Source organism: Heterocephalus glaber, unplaced genomic scaffold, assembly GCF_053883595.1.
Source record: "Heterocephalus glaber isolate CG9 unplaced genomic scaffold, H.glaber_assembly_v1.0 deba00001781, whole genome shotgun sequence".
Classification (NCBI taxonomy): domain Eukaryota; kingdom Metazoa; phylum Chordata; class Mammalia; order Rodentia; family Bathyergidae; genus Heterocephalus; species Heterocephalus glaber.
The window spans coordinates 11,199,350-11,219,469 of record NW_028258467.1 but is presented as its reverse complement, the minus strand read 5'-3'; the positions used below and the strand labels follow the sequence as shown (position 1 = coordinate 11,219,469).

Here is a 20,120-nt window from a genome sequence, read left to right as displayed (position 1 = left end):
GGGATGCCAACTCACCACCGTGGTCCCTGCAGCCAGGGCCCCTCTCCACCTTCGGGGCCTGAAGCTGGCTCCAAGCCCAGCCCAAAAAGGCCAAGTCCAGGTCCGCCTTCGCCAGCAGGGTCAGCGAGATCTTCCTGGCCAGAGCCTCGCCATCGGGCTCACGGAGCAGGGCGCAGTGGTACTCCCTGGACAGGAGCTCCTCCTCCAGCAGGCTGTCCAGGAGGGCTTGCACCTGCCTCGGCTGGCAACCAGAGAGCAGCACCCGCACCTGGGCCAGGATGGTCTGGAAGTGATTCATGGCAGCGCTCGGAGGCAAAGTGGCTGGCTGGCCTGAGCCCGGGATCTCTGCTCACCCGGCCTACATCTTCCAAAAGATGAAGTGAAAACCAGGACAAGGGAACTTCTGCAGTTTGTTGCCACTTATTCCTTCCTAGGAAGATTTCCTCATTTGTGTTGTAGGCTAGGGTGCCTGATGAATGGGCAGAAATGGGCTGATTCACACCCCACAGACATTTGCGGGGTACCACCTGTATACCTGTGCCTGAGATGCCCGCAGCCTTCTGGATTCTGTCTGAGCCAGTCCAGTCTGTACCAAGAGGAAGTGACCCATAAGGTGACAGGTCTTCTCAGTGTTTGATCACAGCAAGAAGGCTCTGTAGCATAGAGGGTAAGCAGATGGGTTTGGTGCTAATCTGCTTGAGTTCAAGTGTGGGTCCGTCCCTTGTTAATTATATGACCTCTGGGAAGTTACCTGACTTTTTAAGTCTCCATTTGTCTGTCTGAAAAGGTGGAGTGACAGTAACAGTGCTGACCTCATGGGGTTGTTAGGATTAGATGAGGTAGCAGAGAGTGTGCTATCTGCAGCATGATAATTAGCTCAATACATAGGAGTCACTGTTATTGTTGTTTAATCACGCAGAGGGATCTATCAACTTGAATTTAACTTTGCAAAAAACCTCAATCTCCTCCTCTGCAAGTCTCCCAAGAAAAGACTCCAGTTTCATCAAGTCATCTTGAGAAATGCTTTTAAGGGCCCAGCACAGGACCTAGTAAACACTTAAGGAACACTGATTGTTTGCTGATATTATCACCAATTTACTAATGCATAAAACAGCATTTGCACAAGAGCCAGTCTGTTTTAGGATTCTAAAAAAATCCCCAATGCAGTTTTTAAAATCACAGCTGATTGCTCTCCATGCTCATTCTGAAACACACTGTGGCCTTGTTTCCTCTCCTGGCCTCAACTTCACCATCTCTCAGATGGTACCATTTGCAACACAAAGGATTCTCAACTCCAATATGGCTGAGTAGCTCCTCTTAGACCAACTATACTACAGACAATGACTACAAACTCTGGGAAATATAGGAAATAACTACACAAAGGCATGGGTGAGTGATAGAGCAGGCAGGTACTGTAAAGGAATTTATATATAGAAAATGGGAAATCACTGGTGAATTCCTCAGTTCCTAAGTTTAACCTGAAGGCAGATCCCAACTGGTGCTGCACAAGCCAGCTAAAATTGAATATTTTTTAAAAGAATATTTTACAGTTGTAATTTTTTTTTTTTAAAAAGAATCTTTTACTGTCTTAAATAATGAGAGGACAGAATTGGGGGCAAAAATAATTGCTGGAAAGTGGAGGTTGAAATCCCAGCGAGGAGAGAGAGAGAGATGAGTAGTCCCAGATTTTGTGTACAAACTGCCCAAATGTCCAGCTGACCCTGCAGCATGTGTATATCCACAGGACAGATGGCAAGAAGTTCATCTAAGCTGTAGGAGCTGAGTGGAGATTGGAGCTGCAGTCTACCAGCCAGTATGGTGGGAGCCAGGCAGGCCAGGTGACTTTGCATTTGATTCCACCCAAATTATGTCTCTACTAAAACTAGCAAACAAAGATAATCAACACTGTTTAGATTATACCAGAATCCAGAGTTTATGGCACATTCATTATGTCCAGTATACAATTCAAAATTACTTGACAGCTGAAGAAGTAAGTTGATCACTTCTCAAGAGAGAAAGAAAACCAGCGAACATGGACCCCAAAACAACACAAATGTTGGAACTGAGGATTTTTTTCTTTTTCCAAAAAGTGAAGATTTTTTTTCCAGCAGTGATTATAGCCATGGATTAAAAAAAAGACATAATAAGTGTAAAGGAAAATATGCTTATAAAAACATAAAAAATTTTAGAATAATCCAATGGAAATCACCAATATGAAATGGATAATATGTGAAATTTTAAGTTATTGGATGGAATTAACAGCAAAATGGAAAAGACAGAGGAAAGATAACTTTTAAGGTGAAGCAATAGACATTCAATTTGAAGAACAGAGAGAAAATTATTTTTAAAACAAACTTCAATGATCTGCTGGACAATATTAGAAGATTCAACTTATACATATATATGGAATCAGTGAAGGAGGGCAGAGATAATGAAGTGGAAAAATATTTGAAGAAATGTTTATTAAAAACTCCTCAAATTTGTTGAAAGGAATACAGATTGGAGAAGCTCAGCAAACGTAAGCAGGGTAAATTCAAGAAAATCTCACCAAGGCACATAACAGACAAACTGTTGAAAATGAAATAAGGGGACTCTCACAATAGCAGCCAAAATCAAAGCAACAGGCTATGCCCAGGAGAACATTCTAGTGTGAAGCATACTGGGGAAGGAGTCACAGGGGATTTGAGCAGAACCGCACTGTTTTGTACCTATTCATTTCTTCTTCTGTGGAACTTCTAGTATGTCTAAGATATCCCTTTAGGTCAAGTTATGAGATTGCTGAGATTTGTCTGTCTTTACAAAAATGACCTTTTCATATAGTGGGAGTTAATGTGGTGGTGATGATGATGATGATGATGATGATGATGATACAATAAAGAATGGAGAGGGGACTCTCTTTCTGCTATGCAACTGGTTATTTAATGCCTATGGCTGAGCTCCTCCTCCCCAGTCATCTGGTTACCAGCAGAGTGGTACAGGAATCACACTCTGGGAAACACTGGTTCAGTGCTGATTGTCACGGTTCTATCACAAGTCAAGGTCTGGGTCTTGATTCACAGTACCCGAAGGACCTCGAGGATGACAGATGTATGGTCTGAGCCTGGAAGTGGGGAGGAAGAGGCACTGAGGGATCCACTGAGAAGAGGCATTGCAGCTGTCACATGCAGTGTCTCCACACTCTGGCCCCAGTGCGAGGCTTACGGGGCTCAGGGGCTCCTGGAGATCACCTACCTTTGAGACAGGGACAGTGGCCTCTTCTGCAGCTCCTGCCCGCTGCCTTGGAGATCAGTGAGGAGGATGCAGTGATGTAATACAGCAGTCCTGAATGAGCACATGGGGAGCTGGATGCTTTCTGCTCTACCAAACCAGGTGGGCACCAGTCATCCCACTGTACAGCAGCAGCCCCGAAGTGTGGTCACAGGACCTGGGCAAGACCTGGGAGGAACACAGGCTGTGGGATTAGAGAAGGACGAGAGTCTAGCAGCAGCACCTGCCAGAGTGGCTGCTTCTTCGAGAGGGCCAGGAGCCCACTCTCTGGGCACACAGGCATGGCTGGGCTTGTCCTGTGGCTGCCATGTGTCTGCCCACAGCCCAGGGCAATGGGCAGTTGTGGCTCAGCCTGAGTCACCTTGGCCACTGCTCAGGTATGTAAACAGCTGCCTCTGCTTCCTAGGTTTTCCCCTGCAGCACAGGGAGCTCACTCCTGGCTGGTGACTCTGGAAGCCAGGTTGAGGCTGTGGGGACTCGTAGGTCATCTGCAAATGATGCCATGACCTGCTGTGGCTCACGTGAGCCAGAAGTTCATTCAGGAGACCTGGCCTGTTGGGGTGCCAGAGTCAGGCTTGTCACTGCCATCTCACTCTCTATCACTGTCATTGTCACTAGCATCACCTCTCTGCCAGCATCCGTACTGCTAATTCCACAGTCACCATCACATCACTTCTACCACCTCTGTCACCTCCGCCCCACTGCCGTTGGCATTTCCACCTCTCCCCACTCTTCTATCCTCACCGCCCACCCTTCACAGTGGCTCAGTCATGGTGGGCCCCGGCTCCCACAGCCAGCCCTAGGCCCATTGACCTCTACTCCACTGCCTCTACAAAGACCTGAGTGGTGGGGATCTTTATCATCATCATGATGTATGGAACACGGAGGAGATTTGGAACCAAAACCATGGAGTGTCTCTGCGATTCCTCTTGACATTATTGGCAGGGGGTTGCTGGGATTGCTGGTTGACGTGGCATTTGACCAGTTATGGAAATACCACTTGTTTCTCCCTGGGTGCAGAGAGGATCAACTGGTTCTCTACAAGGGCTTGACACTTAGAAAAGGAGTTTGGCGTATAATAGGTAATGTGAAATAGGAAGAAAAGGGGCAAAGGGGAAGGAAGTGAGAGGGCTAGGGGAAAGGAAAGAAGGGAATGGAATTAATATGAGAAAATGGAAAAATAGGAACAAAAATCTTTGTAAATAGGGAGGACTGGAGGGGTTGAAGGGAGGGCTGGGCAAGGGTGAAAAATAAGAACCAAGAGAGATTATGTAAAGGTGCAAATCTCCAATGATGAATGTCATTCTATTGTATACCTAAAATGTACCAATGATTAGAATGAATAATCGATAATGCAAAATAGGAAGAGAAGGTCCAAAGGGGTAGGGATAGTGGGAGGGGCAGGGGAAAGGAAAGAAGGGAAAGGAAAAATGCTGAGAAATGGAAAAAATGGAAATAAAGTCTTTGTAAATAGGGAAGGGTGGAGGGGGTGAAGGGAGGGCTAGGAATGGGGAAAAAATAAGAACCAAGATGCATTATCTAAAGGCACAAGTTCCCAATGAGAAATGTAAATGTGTTGTATACCTAAAATGTACTAATAAAAGAATTTAAGAAAAAAAAAGAAAAAGGAGTTTGGGAATCATAGGAACCTGAGGCTCAGAAACAGCAGTCATCCTGCAGAAGGTCACACAGCTAATAACTGCCAGGATTTAAGGAAAGAGTGTCTGTTGTCAAGGCACATGGTTTTGTGTGCTTAGTCTCCACTGTGGAGAGCTGGGCGATGCGAGTCCTTTGCAAGCTATCAAGGCTGTGGCAGCTGGGAGCTGTGTCACCTGGCTCCCTGAGAGCACACGCTGCAGGCCAGGCCCACAGCTTCTAGCTCCAGCCATGGGTGCCCTAAGGTTCTTCCTCAGCTTGCAAATTGATGGCAGGTGTTTCCCAGGCAGCTGCGGGCAATGAGATGTCAGTGGCACCGGGCTCATGGTGTCTTTCTGTGTCCCTGACCTCCCATTGTGCAAGGTCGAGCCTTCCTAGAGCTGGACGGAACCTGAGGTTCAACCCATAGATACTACTCCTGCCCTTCTTTTCACAGGGGCCAGGGCTACCTGCTCTCCTCCATTCCCGTTCCCCCTTTGCCTTGCAGAACCAAGACCCCCTGAGCACGTCTTGTCTGCTTCCTGGGGGACATCAAAGGACCACAAGGCTGACGCTGATGCCATCACAGCCGAGGAACTGTTACCCTGCCTGGCATCGAGCCTGTACTTTGTGTTACTGAGAGGTAAAATGGCTCTTTCAAAATTAGTATTTTTGCTTTTAGAGAGAAACTGCCTCTGCAACTTCCTTCTGCTGGGAGCACAGCAAACAGCCACCCCCTCCTCTCCTCAGCTCAGATGAATTGTCAGAAAAGTAACACCTGTGTCATAAACACCAGCATAGCCCATCTGAAAGGAATATCGCCAAGGTCCGGTTTCCTTTCTGAGAATGACCACAGAGATAAAAGGAGCATGGGAATTTCCCAGTCTGTCTTATTGTATTCCTCCTTCCTTGTAATAAAAGCTGTTGGACACCTGAACATGGGGAGGTGAAGATTTGAGGCCATAAGACGCCTATCTCCTTTGGAGCTAGCTGTGAATAAAGCCTTCCTTTCCACCAAGCATCCCAGGTTTCTTGGGGAGCAGTGAGTTGTATGCCCTGACCTGAGCACCCTTGTAATGTTGGGGCAGACACTCTTTATCCTGGTGGAATGTGTGTGTCAATATAAGTGTATCTTATAACAACTATAATATTATTATAAGCCAACTGCAAGCAGGGTGTGGAGGTGCACGCCTGTAATCCCAGCACTGAGGAGGCTGGAGGCCAGCCCAGAAAGTTCATGGCCAACCTGAAGAAAATAGCAAGACTTTGTCTCAAAAAAGCCTCAGCGTGACACTGATAAACACCTGGTCCACGCTAACCAAGAAGCTACTGTGGGAGCTGCACGTGGTGGTGCACGTCTGTGAGCATGGGATTCTGAGGGTGAGGCAGGAGGATCACAAGTTCAAGCAATGTAGCAATTTAGGGAGACAAAGAGAGAGAAAGCAAGAAAGCATAAAGTGTGGCTTTGAATCCCCCATATACTGTGACAAGCTTGAGCACTTCCACGTCCTCTTTAGAGAAATGCTGTCAACATTTGTTAGCAGAGAACACACACATGCGGCGTAGCACATGGTGGGCATCCAGTGAATTCATTCATTTACAGAGTGCCCAACCCAAGAGGGGATTTATCCTAGGGGATCTGGGAATGGCAAACACAGAAGATGGCAACTCTGGCTCTCATTGAACTTACAGTCTTCCTAGTTAAATCTGAAATCTTTCCAAGGTTTGTTAACAGAAGTAAAAGCCAAACAAGATGAGGGTCCTCTGAGAAGAGAAAATATGGGACTAGCAGTACTGTACAAGTGTCCCTTTAAGAAAGAAATCAACTTCAGTGAAAGGAAAACCAGAAAGCATCATTCTGAGTGTTTGTTATCTAGCACTGGGCAGTTAACTGTCTCTGCTCTGGAATGTTAATGAGTCACAGATTAAATAATCAAAGCAGGTTAGCTGCATTTAGTGAGCGAAGGTCAGAGTTTCCAGTTCAGAGTACATATTACTCTATGAAGTCCCATTACTTAAAAATCCAAAGACATAAACTTTCTTTTGAATGTACACAAATATTACTTCCTTCTCGTTTTCCCTATTATCCTATTATTTCCTTCTGCAGTTCAAATGTGTCTGATGTTATGTCTACTACTCTATCCAGTACTGTGGCTTGAAGCCAGGACCTTCACCATGAGCACAACCCCCGCATTCTATTATTATTGTTATTATTGTTATTTGAGACAGGGAGTCACTACTTTGCCCAGGCTGGGTTTGAACCTCTGATCCTCCTGCCTCAGCCCGGAGAAGTCCTGGAATCACAGATGAGCACCACCACCATGCCTGGCTTTCCTCTATGCCTTTTAACAGATCATTCCTCTTTAGAATTAGTAAATCTGAAACTGCTAATCTCTCATTCAATCAATGAGATCATCACTCTTAGGAATAGCTCTGTTCTGTACTCCATGAAATGTGTTGCGTTGTTCTTCACAGCCTCTGGCTCCCTGACCTTTTTTTGGGAGCTTCTCTATCAATCTTTATACAGTATTCAGTGATCTTCCAGTGGATGCTGAACAACTGGCCTGCTCTCTCTTTAAAATAAAAGCCGTACTTTATAGTGTTTGCCACTCACCACGGTCAATTTCCAGTGACCCGTGTAGTGTCGCCGAACAAGGACTCCCTGAGAGACGCTCCCAAGTCTGCGTGAGCTCGCTGCGCTTGCGCGACTGCAAACACTTCTGCGCAGCTCCCCTGATGGGCGGAGTCTGGGGTCTGCTTCAGCTTCTCTCGTTTCCGCGCGCTGAGCTGTGCTTACAACTGTGTGAGGTACCTTCTTACTCTGAGTGCTCTTAGACCTATATTGTAGGTGACCTGTGAGTCCTGGTGTAAAGCTAAGTCCCCTAAGAGACGTCGCTCCTACTTCTCACTTGTGCTGTCTTTAAATTGTCCATGTAAATCCTCCTCTCCCTCACCCCCTCTATTGTATGTGCATTGCTGGGGATTGAACCCAGGGCTTTTGTACTGTGCCACATTCCTAGACTTTTTTTTTCATTTTTCATTTTGAAACAGAACTCTCTAAGTCTCTGAATTGGCCAGGCTGGGGTTGAATTTGCAATCCTCCTGCCTCAGTCTCTCAGAATGCTGAGATTGCAGATGTGGGTCACCACACTTAGCTTTTTAATTTTTTTTTTTTTTTTAAATAGGTAGCGTGAATTCAGGCTACAAATCTGAGTGCTGACCTCTTTGTGATGACAAATTCTCAGGTAATATTTTTTTCCTTCCTCTATGTTGACCTCTAAAGTTGAGACCAGCAGGTTTCCCAGCTGTCTCAGAGTTTATTTCTCACTCACCTGTACAGATTGGGTGGCTTCTTTGGGGCCCAGCTCTGAGCAGGAATCTGCTACACACTTGCTAAATAATGGCGTTTGGGGCAATGATGGCCTATGGTACAATAGTGGTCCAGTAAGACTAGAATGGAGCTGAAAATTTCCTGTCACCCAGTGACATCACAACTCTGTAAACGACGACTGTGCTGCCGGTCATGTAAAGCATAGGACAGAAAATTACGTATAGTATATGTTTGATGATGAAATAAATGCCCATGATACTGGCTTATGTATTCACTATACAACACTTTTTATCGTTATTTTTGAGTACACTCCTACCTATTAAGAAAAAAAGTTTACTGTAAAGTATCCTGCGGTGTAGACTCCTCCCGCATCTCGTGTTGACTACATCCCTATCGAGGGCCTGTGCTGGGTCTGTACTACACGGGTTGCGGTTCCGGTTCGGGTGATTACACTCAGCGTTGTCCACCCAGTTTCGCATGAAGATCTGCTCCTCCCTCTCCTCTCCGGACTCAGTGAGAGGAGCTCCTTCCACAGGAGACCTGGGAGTCCGTGTTCTTCCGTGTCCTGAGGCCTGGCCCGGGTCATCTGATTGCAGGAGTGTCTCATTCCCCTTCGTCTTTCCTCTTGCCGGCCTAAACCATCATCCTTAAGTCAGCCCTCCCGCCTTCTCGGGAGCCTCCTCAGGCTCCTCATCTGGCAGCGTGGTCCTGGACTTCGAAACCTCCCCACAACCCTCAGAGGGAGGCACTGTCTCCTTCTCCTTCTCGCTCTACAGACCCAGACGCTCAGCTTAGAAAGGCTCAGCCAGGGCCCCAGGCTGCTGGGGTGGAGCTGACTCCCTGCAGCTGCCTGCCACATGTGGAGGCTGCATCTGCACCACCATGCTAAAGCTGGGATGCAGCTCAGTGATGCAGCACTTGCCTACAGCACAAGGCCCTGGGTTCCATCCCCAGCACTGCAAAATGAACAATAAATAAAGGAAAGTTGGTTTTCTGACCTTCAGCTCTCCCCTCCCTTCCCAGCAGCAGCTGCAACACTGATCCTGTCCCTCCTTGACTCCACACCCTCCATGTGCCAGCCCTTCAGTAAGACTCTTTGCCACCTCCACAGCCTTGTCTCCTGTCACGTGGAATTGTCCCTACCCCATTCAACTGTACTGCAACCACAGTGCAGTGCACCACAGTATCTGAAAGGAAGCCTGGCTCTTCCATTCTTGTAGGATTTGAACTGTCACTCTGACTGCTTACATTCTCTCCCCTTCTCCATTTGGTGAACTCCTACACATCCTTCAATACCCAGCCTCAAAGTTACTTAGCAGAAGTCTTCTCTGCACTCTCCCAGGCAGAACTACTCATTGTGTTCTTTGTCTGATAATACTGGGCAAGAGATGCTTGATCTCTGAGTATATTAGTACCAGAGGAAGTCTAGCAGAGGTGAATCCAGGGAGAATGAAATGAAAATTTTATAGCAAATGTTGAGGAGAAGGGAAGGGTTTGAAACAGACAATATTCCATCTTTAGCTAACAAAATAAGCTGCAATGCTGCAGTGATTCTTAGAACAAATACAATATGAAGGCAGAATTTTATCAGGAAATTATATATCTATGTAATGTATAATTATGTAATTTATATGTAATTAGACATATAATGGTGTATAATTTTAAATTTATATATAAATGATATATAAGTAATTTTCTGATAAAATTTTGTTTGACAGCACAGCCTTTCTTAGTCTTTTCCTGGTGAACTGGTTCTATTTGAAGCAGCCCCCCACCCCCACCCCCAGTCTTCTTTAGGTCAATTTTGGGTCAGTTTCCTCAGTTCCATTTTGGTCGATGCCTATCAGATACTCAATAGCTGATATCTTTGGAGCGCTCTGAATCCTTCCCAGGAATCACTTACATTGACTTCAGGAAGTCCTGTCACTTGTCAAGGACAGCAATTCCACTTTGCAAAGGTCAGAGGCAGCACTCAGAGACAGAAGGCTCAGGGCGTTGATGGGCTGGACAGAGTAGACACTGGTGCCCATCAGGGACTGGTCAGCTGGTCGTAGTCTAATTCCTTTGGACCAGTGTCAGTTTCCTGTTTCTGGAATACTCTGTAGTTATGGGAGCTATCACGGGAGAGGCTGGGCTGCGGGCTCACAATGCCACTTGGCATCCTCCATAACATCATCTGAGTTAGTGATCGTTTCACAGTAAAAAGGTGCCAATATGATAAAAATAATTCACAGCCAAGAGGAGCCAAGTAAACCTGGAGACTAAGTGCACGAGAGCTAGCTTATAAATTAAACTTGCAAATGACCAGAGTCCTTATAATTTTCTTGTAGTGATAACTTTTACCATCCTAGGCAATCTCATGAGGCAATGAGGGGCAGGAGCCAGAATACTTGAATTACCACTAAATCTTTCCATGGACTTATGATGATTTAACTACTGTCCTCCCTTCCCTCAGAGGACTGTGAACTCCTTAGTGGTTGGGAATGGGTCTTATTTATCTTTATGTCCCCATTATCCATCATGGGGGATTAGATTTAAGTCCCTGGTAAAAACTTAATGAGTGAATAAATGAATGAAGACCTTAGACCTCTGATTTGGGCCTAGTCTTGCCAAGCCCCAGAGATCAGTGCCCATGGTGCCACCTCTAGAGATGGGTGTGGTTGGAGTTTGGGCTGTAGCAATAGTTGCTAGGGGTAATGAATGGGAACACCCAGGGGTGGCTCTGCTTTCTTTAACAGGTGCAGGCAGATGGTGCAAGGAGGGCTTGGGGGAATTTCAGAGGTAGAAGGTTCAGGAAAGCCCATGGCCCGTGGGCGGTGACTTTTCCAAGGCTGCTCAGCCTCAGATCCAATGAAGGGGCTGCAGAGTTGGCTTTGTTCCCATGGAAACTAACAACTCTATCTGCAAAGTGGAGACGCAGATCCCTATACTGTCCTTGCCTCTTGTCTCTTCCCTGAGACTGATAAAGTATATTTTGCTGTCCATACTTCAGCCCTCTGCGTAGAGCTAACCTAGGAGTGTTGTTTGTTTGTTTTGCTGTACTAAGGATGGAACCCTAAGCTGTCACCCTAAGCCACATCCTCAGCACCCCCCCTTTTTTTACCTTTTATTTTGAGGCAAGATCTTACTAAATCGCTAAGTTGCCTAAGCTAAACTTAAACTTGTCCTCTTCCTGCCACACCCAGCTCCCTGGAGGTATTTTAAAACATACTCTATATCCTGTTACGAAACTTGACTTTTTAATTTTTTATTTAATGCATTTAGGGCACCTTCTATGTCAGTGTTTACAAATCGTTTTCATTTTTTAATAGCTCTATAGTAGTGCACAGAACGAATACGTCATCTTTCATTGAACCAAGTCCTCTCCGTGGGCACTGATGGTGATACACTTTGGCACAGCGGGACTACTACCATGTTCATACCCTCTAATTTCCTAGATGTAGTTTGAGCAATTTGGGAGGCTGAAGCAAGAGTTTCGCAAGTTCAAGTCCCACCTGGCAACTTAGTGAGTTAGTGAGACACTGTCTCAACACAAAAACTACAAAGGGTTGGGGGTGTAACTCAGTGTGAATGCCCTGGGTTCAATCCCCAGTACTGAAAAGTAAAAAGTCCTAGATGTGGATGGCTAGTGCCAATTTGCCTGCCCAAAAGATCGCCCCTGTTTCCACATGCCCAGCTACAGCATGTGAAGCTGTGGTCCTTTGAGAGAGCGAGATCCCTACTGTCTGGGAGAGGAGAGCTTACTGTGTGGGAGACTCTTAGCTGCTTTTGTCTTACTTCTGGTCTCCTACTAACCCGTGGGGACAATGGAGCTGGTGGCTGGTGCCCATTATAATCACTATTGTTTCCCAAGCCTGTGGCGCAGGCCCACATAGGAAGCTACGTGGAGGTGGGTTAGGGAGTGAAGATGCCAACAGCAGGAGGCAGGGCTGGGGTGTTTGGTGGCCAGTGGCAGGAGATCCACCTGGGGCCTGGGGCCTCTTCCTGGGTCCCGTTAGATCCCAAGGCCTTGTAAGCATTACTTCAAGCCCCTCCGGTCCATTCTCTTGAAACCTCCTCCAACCAGGCTTTCTCTCCTCCCACCACCCAATCTGTTGCCAAGATCACCACTGCCTCTGTGTTATTTGATTGTTTGTTTTGGGGGGATTTTTTGGTACTGGGGATTGAACTCAGGACCTTGAACCTGCAAGGCAGGGGCCGGAACCACTGAGCTAAATCCTGGCCTCTGTGTTATTAAAACTAGTGACCGAGCTGGGCATGGTGGCACATATCTGTAATCCCAGCACTCTGGGAGGCTGAGGTGGGAGGATCACAAGCTCAAGCCCAGCCTGGGCAACCTAGCAACTTAGCAAGACTCTGTCTCAAAATAAAAAATAAAAAGGGCTGAGGATATAGCTCAGTGCGAAGGTCCTGGGTTCATCCTCAGCACTTCAAACAACAAAAGCATAAAACAATGATCACTCTCTCCTTGAAACTCTATAAGGGTCAGGGGGAATGGACATCGCTGGAGACCCCTGCAGTAGGTCCCTGCCTCCTGTGAGCCACCGCAGCACTGGCTAAAGGTTAAAAACAGACAGAAGGAAGGAGACTTACAGTGAAGCTGAGTCTTGGGTCCTGGTCAGTGCTGCTCTAGGCAGCAAAGACAAAGGCCCCCAAGCACACCCAGTATTTATTGAATACAATCGTGGGAAGGAGTAGGGAGCTAGGGAGCTTTGGAGGCATCTAGTGAATTCCTGCCGAACACCTGGCATGATGGCGCCAGGCAGGGCTGTCAGGGAGTTGGCACTGCTTGTCTTGCTAAGATAGAAGAAACCGGTACTGGGACAAAGCGCAATTAGCAAACAACCCACAAGGTCAGTGAGAAGCGATAGTTCAGGGGAAAGGATTTTAGTTGGGGTCACACTGACCTCAGCTGCACGTAACAGCAGAATCCTTCCACTTCACAGACCAGGACTTAGACATCGGTGACAGCCATTAGCAAAGGAGCGATACTAGCCCATCTCTGCTAGCTGACATGCCTGTTTGAGTCACTCAGGGCTTCGGTCTGACTCCTGATGTAAAACAGTATAGCCGAAGTAGGGAAGGCAAGAAACACGAGCCACTCATAGGCCACTAGTACCGGGGAAGGGATGTCGGCTACAAAACTCTTCCCCACGTGGTGTCCTTCTTCCTCTTCACCTCTTCCTCTCCATTCACAGCACCCTGGCTCTGTCTTCCTCGAGCCTCCTTCTCTCGTTGTACTCACTCCCTGGGTGGTGCTATCCAATCTCATGCCTTTGAACTCATCCCTGTGCCCTGACTCTCACATTTACATCACTACCCCAGACTGCCTTGAGCTCAATGATCCTGAGCCACTGCACCCTCTTACTTCACACCTTCCTCCTCCAGGGAGGCCTCTTCGATTAACCTGCTCTCTGGTTACCAATCTCACACACATTCTCCACATTCCCAGCACTTGCAGTCACTGACCACATGCAAGCTTGGCTGGGAGCCCGACATCTCACCAGCATTTCCACAGACCAAACGGCACATGTGGCAGAGCCTGGAAAACTGCTTGCAAGCTGTGTGACCTTGGGTAAGAAAGTTGACTTTTCTCAGATGGATGTGGTAGCGCACACCTCTAATCCCGGCACTGGGGAGGCTGAGGCAGGAGGATCACCATGAGTTCAAGGCCAGCCTGAACTACATAGTGAGACACCCCCCTCCCAACAAAAAAGAATTTGACTTTTCTGACCCTCATCTTGAAATGAAAGTACAAATAAATCTCTCTTTCTCAGGGCTGCTGTGAGCCGTGGCATATGAAACACCTGGGCCTAACACAGAGTAAGTGTTCGCTGCACACTGTTATTTATATGGGGATCTGAAAATCTCCCAGCCAGGTAGATATTGTGACCTCCATTTCAACAATGAGGAACCCAAGCCACGCAAAGATAGAGCACTTTGTGCAGCTCACAGTAGCAAGCGGGAACTCCTACCAAACTGCCTGCTTCCCACGTCCCTCTGCTCTACTTCCTCTCATCTTTCAGTGATTTTGTTTCTGACATTTCATGGATTTTGAATCATTCAAGGATTTCCAGTTTCACCCCACAACGATGATGGCACCCCGTGCTTCCCAGGCCTTCGTGATTTTCAATGCACACTCCTATGGGTCATCCCAAATTCAAATCCTGCCAACAGCCCAGCAACACACAGTGTGGGTGAACCATCTCCCTCATTTTGCGAACAGGAAAACCAACTCCTAATGGCAGAGTCACTCATGAGGCCACAGCAAAAAAAAAAAAAAAAGAGGCAAAAACCATCATCAGAACCCAAATACTACCTCACATTCACATCCCCAAACTCAATGCCTTCTCTTTTCCCTTCTCCCCCACCGCCAAGAGGTTCTGCATTCAGCAGGCACTCAGTCAGTGCTCATTGGAAGCTGCCACTTCCGAAGTGGGTGCTGCTAAGCACGTGTGATGACCATCTACAGACAAGAGGAAAAGCCAGGGAGCGTGGGTGGGGGCGAGCTGCAGCCTTAGCTGACTCAGCTCTGGCAATTCTGTCTGCACCCCACGCTGCCTTTGGGCATCAGTGAGGGGTTAATTATAAGTATCTAAAATATTTTGGAAGAAAGTATTTCAAAAGCAAAAAATTTTTTTTCATGGAACTTCCTCCCAAGATGGAGAAACCACAAGGCTAAGTTCTTCTTTCCAAATAAAAGCATTAATCCGCTTCTCCAAATTTGAGCTGTACAGGAGACAAAGATTCATCCAAACTCCTGCTAAGCTCAACTCTCAGGAACCAGTTTCATCTATGGCCTTCTGGGGCTAAGAATGTGTGGCTGGGAGGGTAAATGAATCATTATTTAATGGGAAAGGGAATTGTCCTCAAAGAGGTGGCATGGGGTGAATTGATTCCCGCCTCCCCAGTTCATGTGATGAAGTCCTAATCCCTGGGGCCTTAGAATGGGACTGTTTTTTGGGGACAGACTATTTAAAGGAAATGATGAGGTTAAATAAAGTTGGTAGGGTGGACCCAGTTCCAGGAGGACTGGCATCCTTACCAACAGCGCTCAGAACACAGAAGCGCACAGAGGCAAGACCTTGGGGAGATGACAGAGGAAAGTGACTGTCACTAAGCCAAGGACAGGGGTTTCAGAAGAAGCCAGCCCTGCCAGTCACTTGACCCTGGGCTTGTGGCCTCCAGACTGGTCAGTGGCTTTTTCAAGCTGCCCAGCTTGATGTCCTTTGTTAAGGCAGCCCAAGCAAAAGGAAGCAGATGCCCATCCCTTGGGCACAATCCATACCACGCCCACCACCGCACGGCTTCTCTACTCAGCCGCATCACTCACCTGTCCTGCTGGCATTTGAGTTTATTCCCATCAACTGACTGCCTAAGGAGAGGCTCAGAACTGCTTTTGACTCTTCATTCTTGACCCCCAAACCCAGCATCTTTGGCACACATTCCCACCCCATTCATGGGCACAAGATATTTTAAGATGCACCATTCACCCCCTGTTCTATATCCTCCAGTTCCAAGAAATTTTCAGGGTTTGTCTCTTTGATGCTTTCCTCTGTTTTCTCATTTCTCCTTTTCCGAAATTCCCTTTCGTCAGATGTCTGGATATCAGCTCACAGTGACCCCACCTGTCTTAGGGACATGCCCAGATCCTCTGCCTGCCTCTCTTTTGCCCGCTATAGAAAGCAGAATGATGGAGAAATGGAGGCAGGGAGACAGCAGGGCTTGACTTGTGTCCATGTCCTAACCCCTACTACCTGAGGATGCAATCTTGTTTGGAAATAAGATCTTCGTAGAACTGGTTAAGGATCGTGAGAGGAGCTCATCCTGGACTTAGGCTAGGAGACCAGCATCCCTCTAAGAGAGATGGGGAGATTTGAGAAAGAGACACAGGGGAGAGAGGAGGAGGCGGCCAGTGAAAATAGAGGCAGAGTGGTGATCATGTGTCTTACAAGCTGAGGGTTTCCAGCGGCCACCAGGAGCAGGGAGAGGCAAGGCAAGTGCCCTCCTGGAGTCTTTGGTGGAAGCATAGCCCTGCTGACAGTTGATTTCAGACTTCTGGCCTCCGGGACCGTGAGAGAATCCCTTTCTGTGATCACGTACCACCCATTTTGTGGTAGTTTATTATGGCAGCCCTGAGAAAGAGACTTACTGAGGCTCAACATCACATGACCATGAGTAATTTACTAATCAGCGCTGCAGTCCCAGCCTCCATATGGGGCCGGGGATTTAGCTCAGTAGTTCCGCCGCCTGCCTGCCTCGTAAGCACAAGGTCCCGAGTTCGGTCACCGGTACCAAAAAAAAAAAAAAATGAATTAAGAATATCTTTAGAGATTATGTAAAGGTGCAAATTTCCAATGATGAATGTCATTATATTGTATACCTAAAATGTACCAATAAATACGAAATACAAAAAAAAGAATTAAGAATATCTGTCTCAGTTGGGTGTGGTAGTGGACATCTGTAATCCCAGCACTCCTGGAGGCTGAGGCAGAAGGATCACAAGTTTGAGCCCAGCCTGGGCAGCTTAGTGACTTAGGGAGACCCTGTCTCAAAATAAAAATAAATACATAAAAGAACGGCTGGGGATGTTGCTCAGTACAAAGGCCCGAGGTTCATTCTCCAGTACCACAAAATAATTATAGATATAGATATAGATGATATAGATATAGATATATCTCACAAGGGGATGTCACTTCACTTTTGCACACCACATGATCCCTTGAGGGTTTATGCTGGGCCCCAGCCTCAGGTTTTCTGGGTCAGCAAGTCTGGATGGGACCCAAAAATCTGCACTGTAAACACATTTCTGTCCCCAGGAATATACTTGAGAACTGCTGCTGTATAGGATCTGAGAATTGGGCCAATTGGAAAAAGGTAAACTCTGAGGAGATAAAATTAGCGAAGAAAGAAGGGAGGAAGGGTCCAGGCAGAAAAGCCACAGGCTGTGTGGCAGGAAGGGACTTAGTAGAGAGTTTAGAACAGTGGTTCTCAATCAGGGGTGACTTTGTACCCCAAGGAACACGGGCAATATCGGGAAACTTTTCAGTCAATACAACTGGGAGTCAGGCACAAGTGGGTAGAGGCCAGGGATGCTGTTCAACACCCTGTGGTGCACACAGCCCCACGGCGGAAGATTATTTGGCCCTGGTTGTCAGCCATGGCCAGATTGGGAAAGTGACTTAGGTCAAGGGTGGGCAGGTCTGGCTGCAGAATGGAGTCACCTGGGAAGCTTGGCAAAGGTGTGATGCCAGCCTGTACCTCACCCCACCGAGTCAGGCCCCCCTGGGGCCAGGTCTCTGGGAACTTCAGTGAGCAGCCAGGGCGTAGGGTTGAGAGCATATTTAGGTGATCACCTGGGGACTCTGTGAAAATGCAGATTCTGTCAACAGGCTTGGGGTGGGGACTGAGGCTCTGCGGCTCTAACAAGCTCCCAGTGAGTCAGATGAGGGCACCATCGCTGCCAACATGGCTGTGGGTCACCTGAGAGATTTGAGGAGGCTGAAGTCACCTCCACTTCTGAGTGCTCAGCGGTGATTGCAGCACTTTGCCAGGCCGGACCCCATGGAGCTCCCCTTCTGATGCAGACAGGTTCCCAAGTCCATGGGAAGCTCCTGATGCACGGGCGTGGGGGTCCTCACAGGGGCTGGGCAGGCAGAGCCTACATCGGGTGCCCAGCCCTGGCTGCATGTTGAACCTGTCTGAGACTAAGTGGTATCGACTGCAGCATACCAGATATACCTGAATCTGAATTTCAGATACACGAGTAAACTTTCAGCGTGTGTCCCATGGAGAACTGCAGCTGCATTTTTATTTGCTAAATCTAGCAGCCCCACCCCAAAACAATTAAATACCATCTAGGCAGCGATGGCAAACCTTTTCAGAGCTTCCCATGATAACAAATAGCTGCCTGTGGCACAAGAGCCACCACTGAATTCTAGGGTGTCAGTGGCACCTACATATTTATATTTTTTAAAAGGGTCTCCAGGGGGCCGTGTGCCAAGGCAATGCGGGCATCGATGTAGCACAGCTCAGGTTTGTTATGGTGGAGTGGCAGCAGCTCCAGATGCAGGAGGCTGGGGACTCCACGGTGCAGAGTGTGGAGAGAGAGAACATTGGGAAGAGGCAGGGCCTTGTGCTCCAGTGCAGTGCCAACCAGATGTGAGCACAACCAGGTGTCCGTGCTACAAGTGCACCAGTGCTTAGAGCTCTGCCATGCACCTCTAGCTCAAGCCCAGGTGTTGGTGATCAGTGAGTTGGAAAATTCCAGGATATCCTGACATGATGCACCATGCATTGCAAAGCCAAAGCCAAAGATTTGATGGATGCAGGCAGAAAGGAGCTTCAGGTGTAACAGCAGCTGGACAGTTGCGTGGCCAAGTGTGTGGATGACCACATGAACCTCATTCCAACTATGACTAAGAAGATGAAGGAATAGCTCTCATCCTTTGGGAAATAAAAAAAGTCTTTGCCAGAGGTCATCAGGGCCGGGGGCAGGAATCCATTTAAAAAGAATGGAAATCCTAAGCAAAATTTATGAATGAAGAAACTAAGAATGACAGTAAGACATATTTCATTTGCCTTTGGATCCTGGTTCCTCTATGTTTGGATGCTAGAAAGTAAAATGGAAAAATACCCCCTGGTGCTCAAGTTTAGGTCAAAGATAGCACAAGAGAGGGTTTTAGAGCCCAAAATGTGGCAAGATCTTATGCTGGCAGCATATATCTCTCTTGTGCCAACTGAGAGTCCTCTGAGGTACCAGATTCTTCTGAATACACAGATACCAGCAGGGCAGCAGACTCCTGGTGGAGTCGCAGGAGAGGTGTGTCTGTAGCCAACCTCCTGTTTGCCAGAAGTATCACCACACCATTTTCGGTAAGCTGTAAAACACAATTCCAGAGATTACTAATTTAGGGGGAAGCCAGGCATGTTGGTGCACACTTGTGATCCCAGGATTTGGGAGGCTAAAGCGAGAGGATCACCATGAGTTCAAGGCCAGCCTGGGCTATATAGTGAATTCAAGGCCAGTCCAAACTACACAGCAAGACTCTGTCTCAAAACGAACAAACAGACAAAAAGCAGCGACGGTGGAGGGTGGGTGGGGTTATTCATAACTTCATTTTGGTTGGTTTTTATATGCACAGGCATTCAGTGGATTTAGGATGCGGAGTTGAGAGGGAGAGTAGATAAGAATTCTGATAGAGCCGGGTATTTAGCTCAGTGGTTCCGCCGCTTGCCTCGCAAGCTCAAGGACCCGAGTTCGATCCCTGGTACCAAAAGGAAAAAAAAAAGAAGAATTCTGATAGAGTCTTTGTGTGGCCATCAAGGTATGGATGCAGATTTCTTGAAATTCTTACACTGCATCTTTTTCTGGTGTCACACACTATGTGGAAAGCAGAGCTTTCTACCCTGGCCGATGGGCCCTAGGGCTGTTTGAGGCAGTTAACAGAACAATCCTGCAGGGACACTTTTCCTCTGAAGGGTAAAGGGTTTTGACTAGCTGACATCCAGTAATAAACAGTGAAATGGGAACTGTTGGCTAGTTAAGGTAGTTGTGAAGTAGAAATTGGCTTTTATAGAACAGAATGGAATAAAAGCCTAAACCTAAATAAAAGCTTTGCTTACTTGGCCCCCTGAATTAACAGTGGCTTATTGAGATAATCTCCTGGCAACAGGACAGTCAAAAGTAAGCAACTTGACCTGTGACTCCTCTACCAAATACCATTTTTGCAACTCGCAGTGTCCCTGTGCAGCATGGCATCTTATCTTTTGGATGAGGCCCATGTTGTCTTCGTACCAACTTTTTATTGAAATGATAATAAAGCCTGCCTGTTTGCTGTGTGAAGACTGTGATATATTTTCCTACTGGTTTGGTCCTAAAATAGAT

General features: G+C 47.2%; 2 protein-coding genes and 1 pseudogene across 10 annotated transcripts in view; 2 read left to right on the top strand and 1 right to left on the bottom strand.

Moving 5' to 3' along the window:
* Window positions 1-7,659, bottom strand: part of Ciita (class II major histocompatibility complex transactivator) — a 50,736-nt gene extending 43,077 nt beyond the window's left edge. For 5 of the 8 annotated variants that reach the window (XM_087202913.1, XM_087202917.1, XM_087202916.1 and 2 more), the window contains exons 1-3: window positions 7,517-7,659; window positions 3,232-3,435; window positions 16-653 (exon numbers count right to left, since the gene is read on the bottom strand). In XM_087202913.1, coding sequence (XP_087059039.1) covers window positions 16-298 — 283 coding nt within the window. In that variant the 5' untranslated portion in view covers window positions 299-653; window positions 3,232-3,435; window positions 7,517-7,659. Of the gene's footprint in view, window positions 1-15; window positions 654-3,231; window positions 3,452-7,516 lie in introns of all 8 variants that reach the window. The other 3 variants (XM_087202914.1, XM_087202915.1, XM_021244298.2) reach the window with 3 other exon arrangements.
* LOC110345742 (TIM double twin CX3C motif protein pseudogene) lies at window positions 7,634-19,292 on the top strand (annotated as a pseudogene). The gene is made up of 3 exons (XR_002389337.2): window positions 7,634-7,710; window positions 8,088-8,147; window positions 14,011-19,292. The product of XR_002389337.2 is annotated as a TIM double twin CX3C motif protein pseudogene (transcript).
* The window catches only part of Tvp23a (trans-golgi network vesicle protein 23 homolog A), a 59,066-nt gene continuing 47,040 nt past the window's right edge, over window positions 8,095-20,120 (top strand). Inside the window, exon 1 of the mRNA XM_087202922.1 lies at window positions 8,095-8,147. Within this exon, the coding sequence (XP_087059048.1) occupies window positions 8,133-8,147 (15 nt within the window). The 5' untranslated portion in view covers window positions 8,095-8,132. The remainder of the gene's footprint in view (window positions 8,148-20,120) is intronic.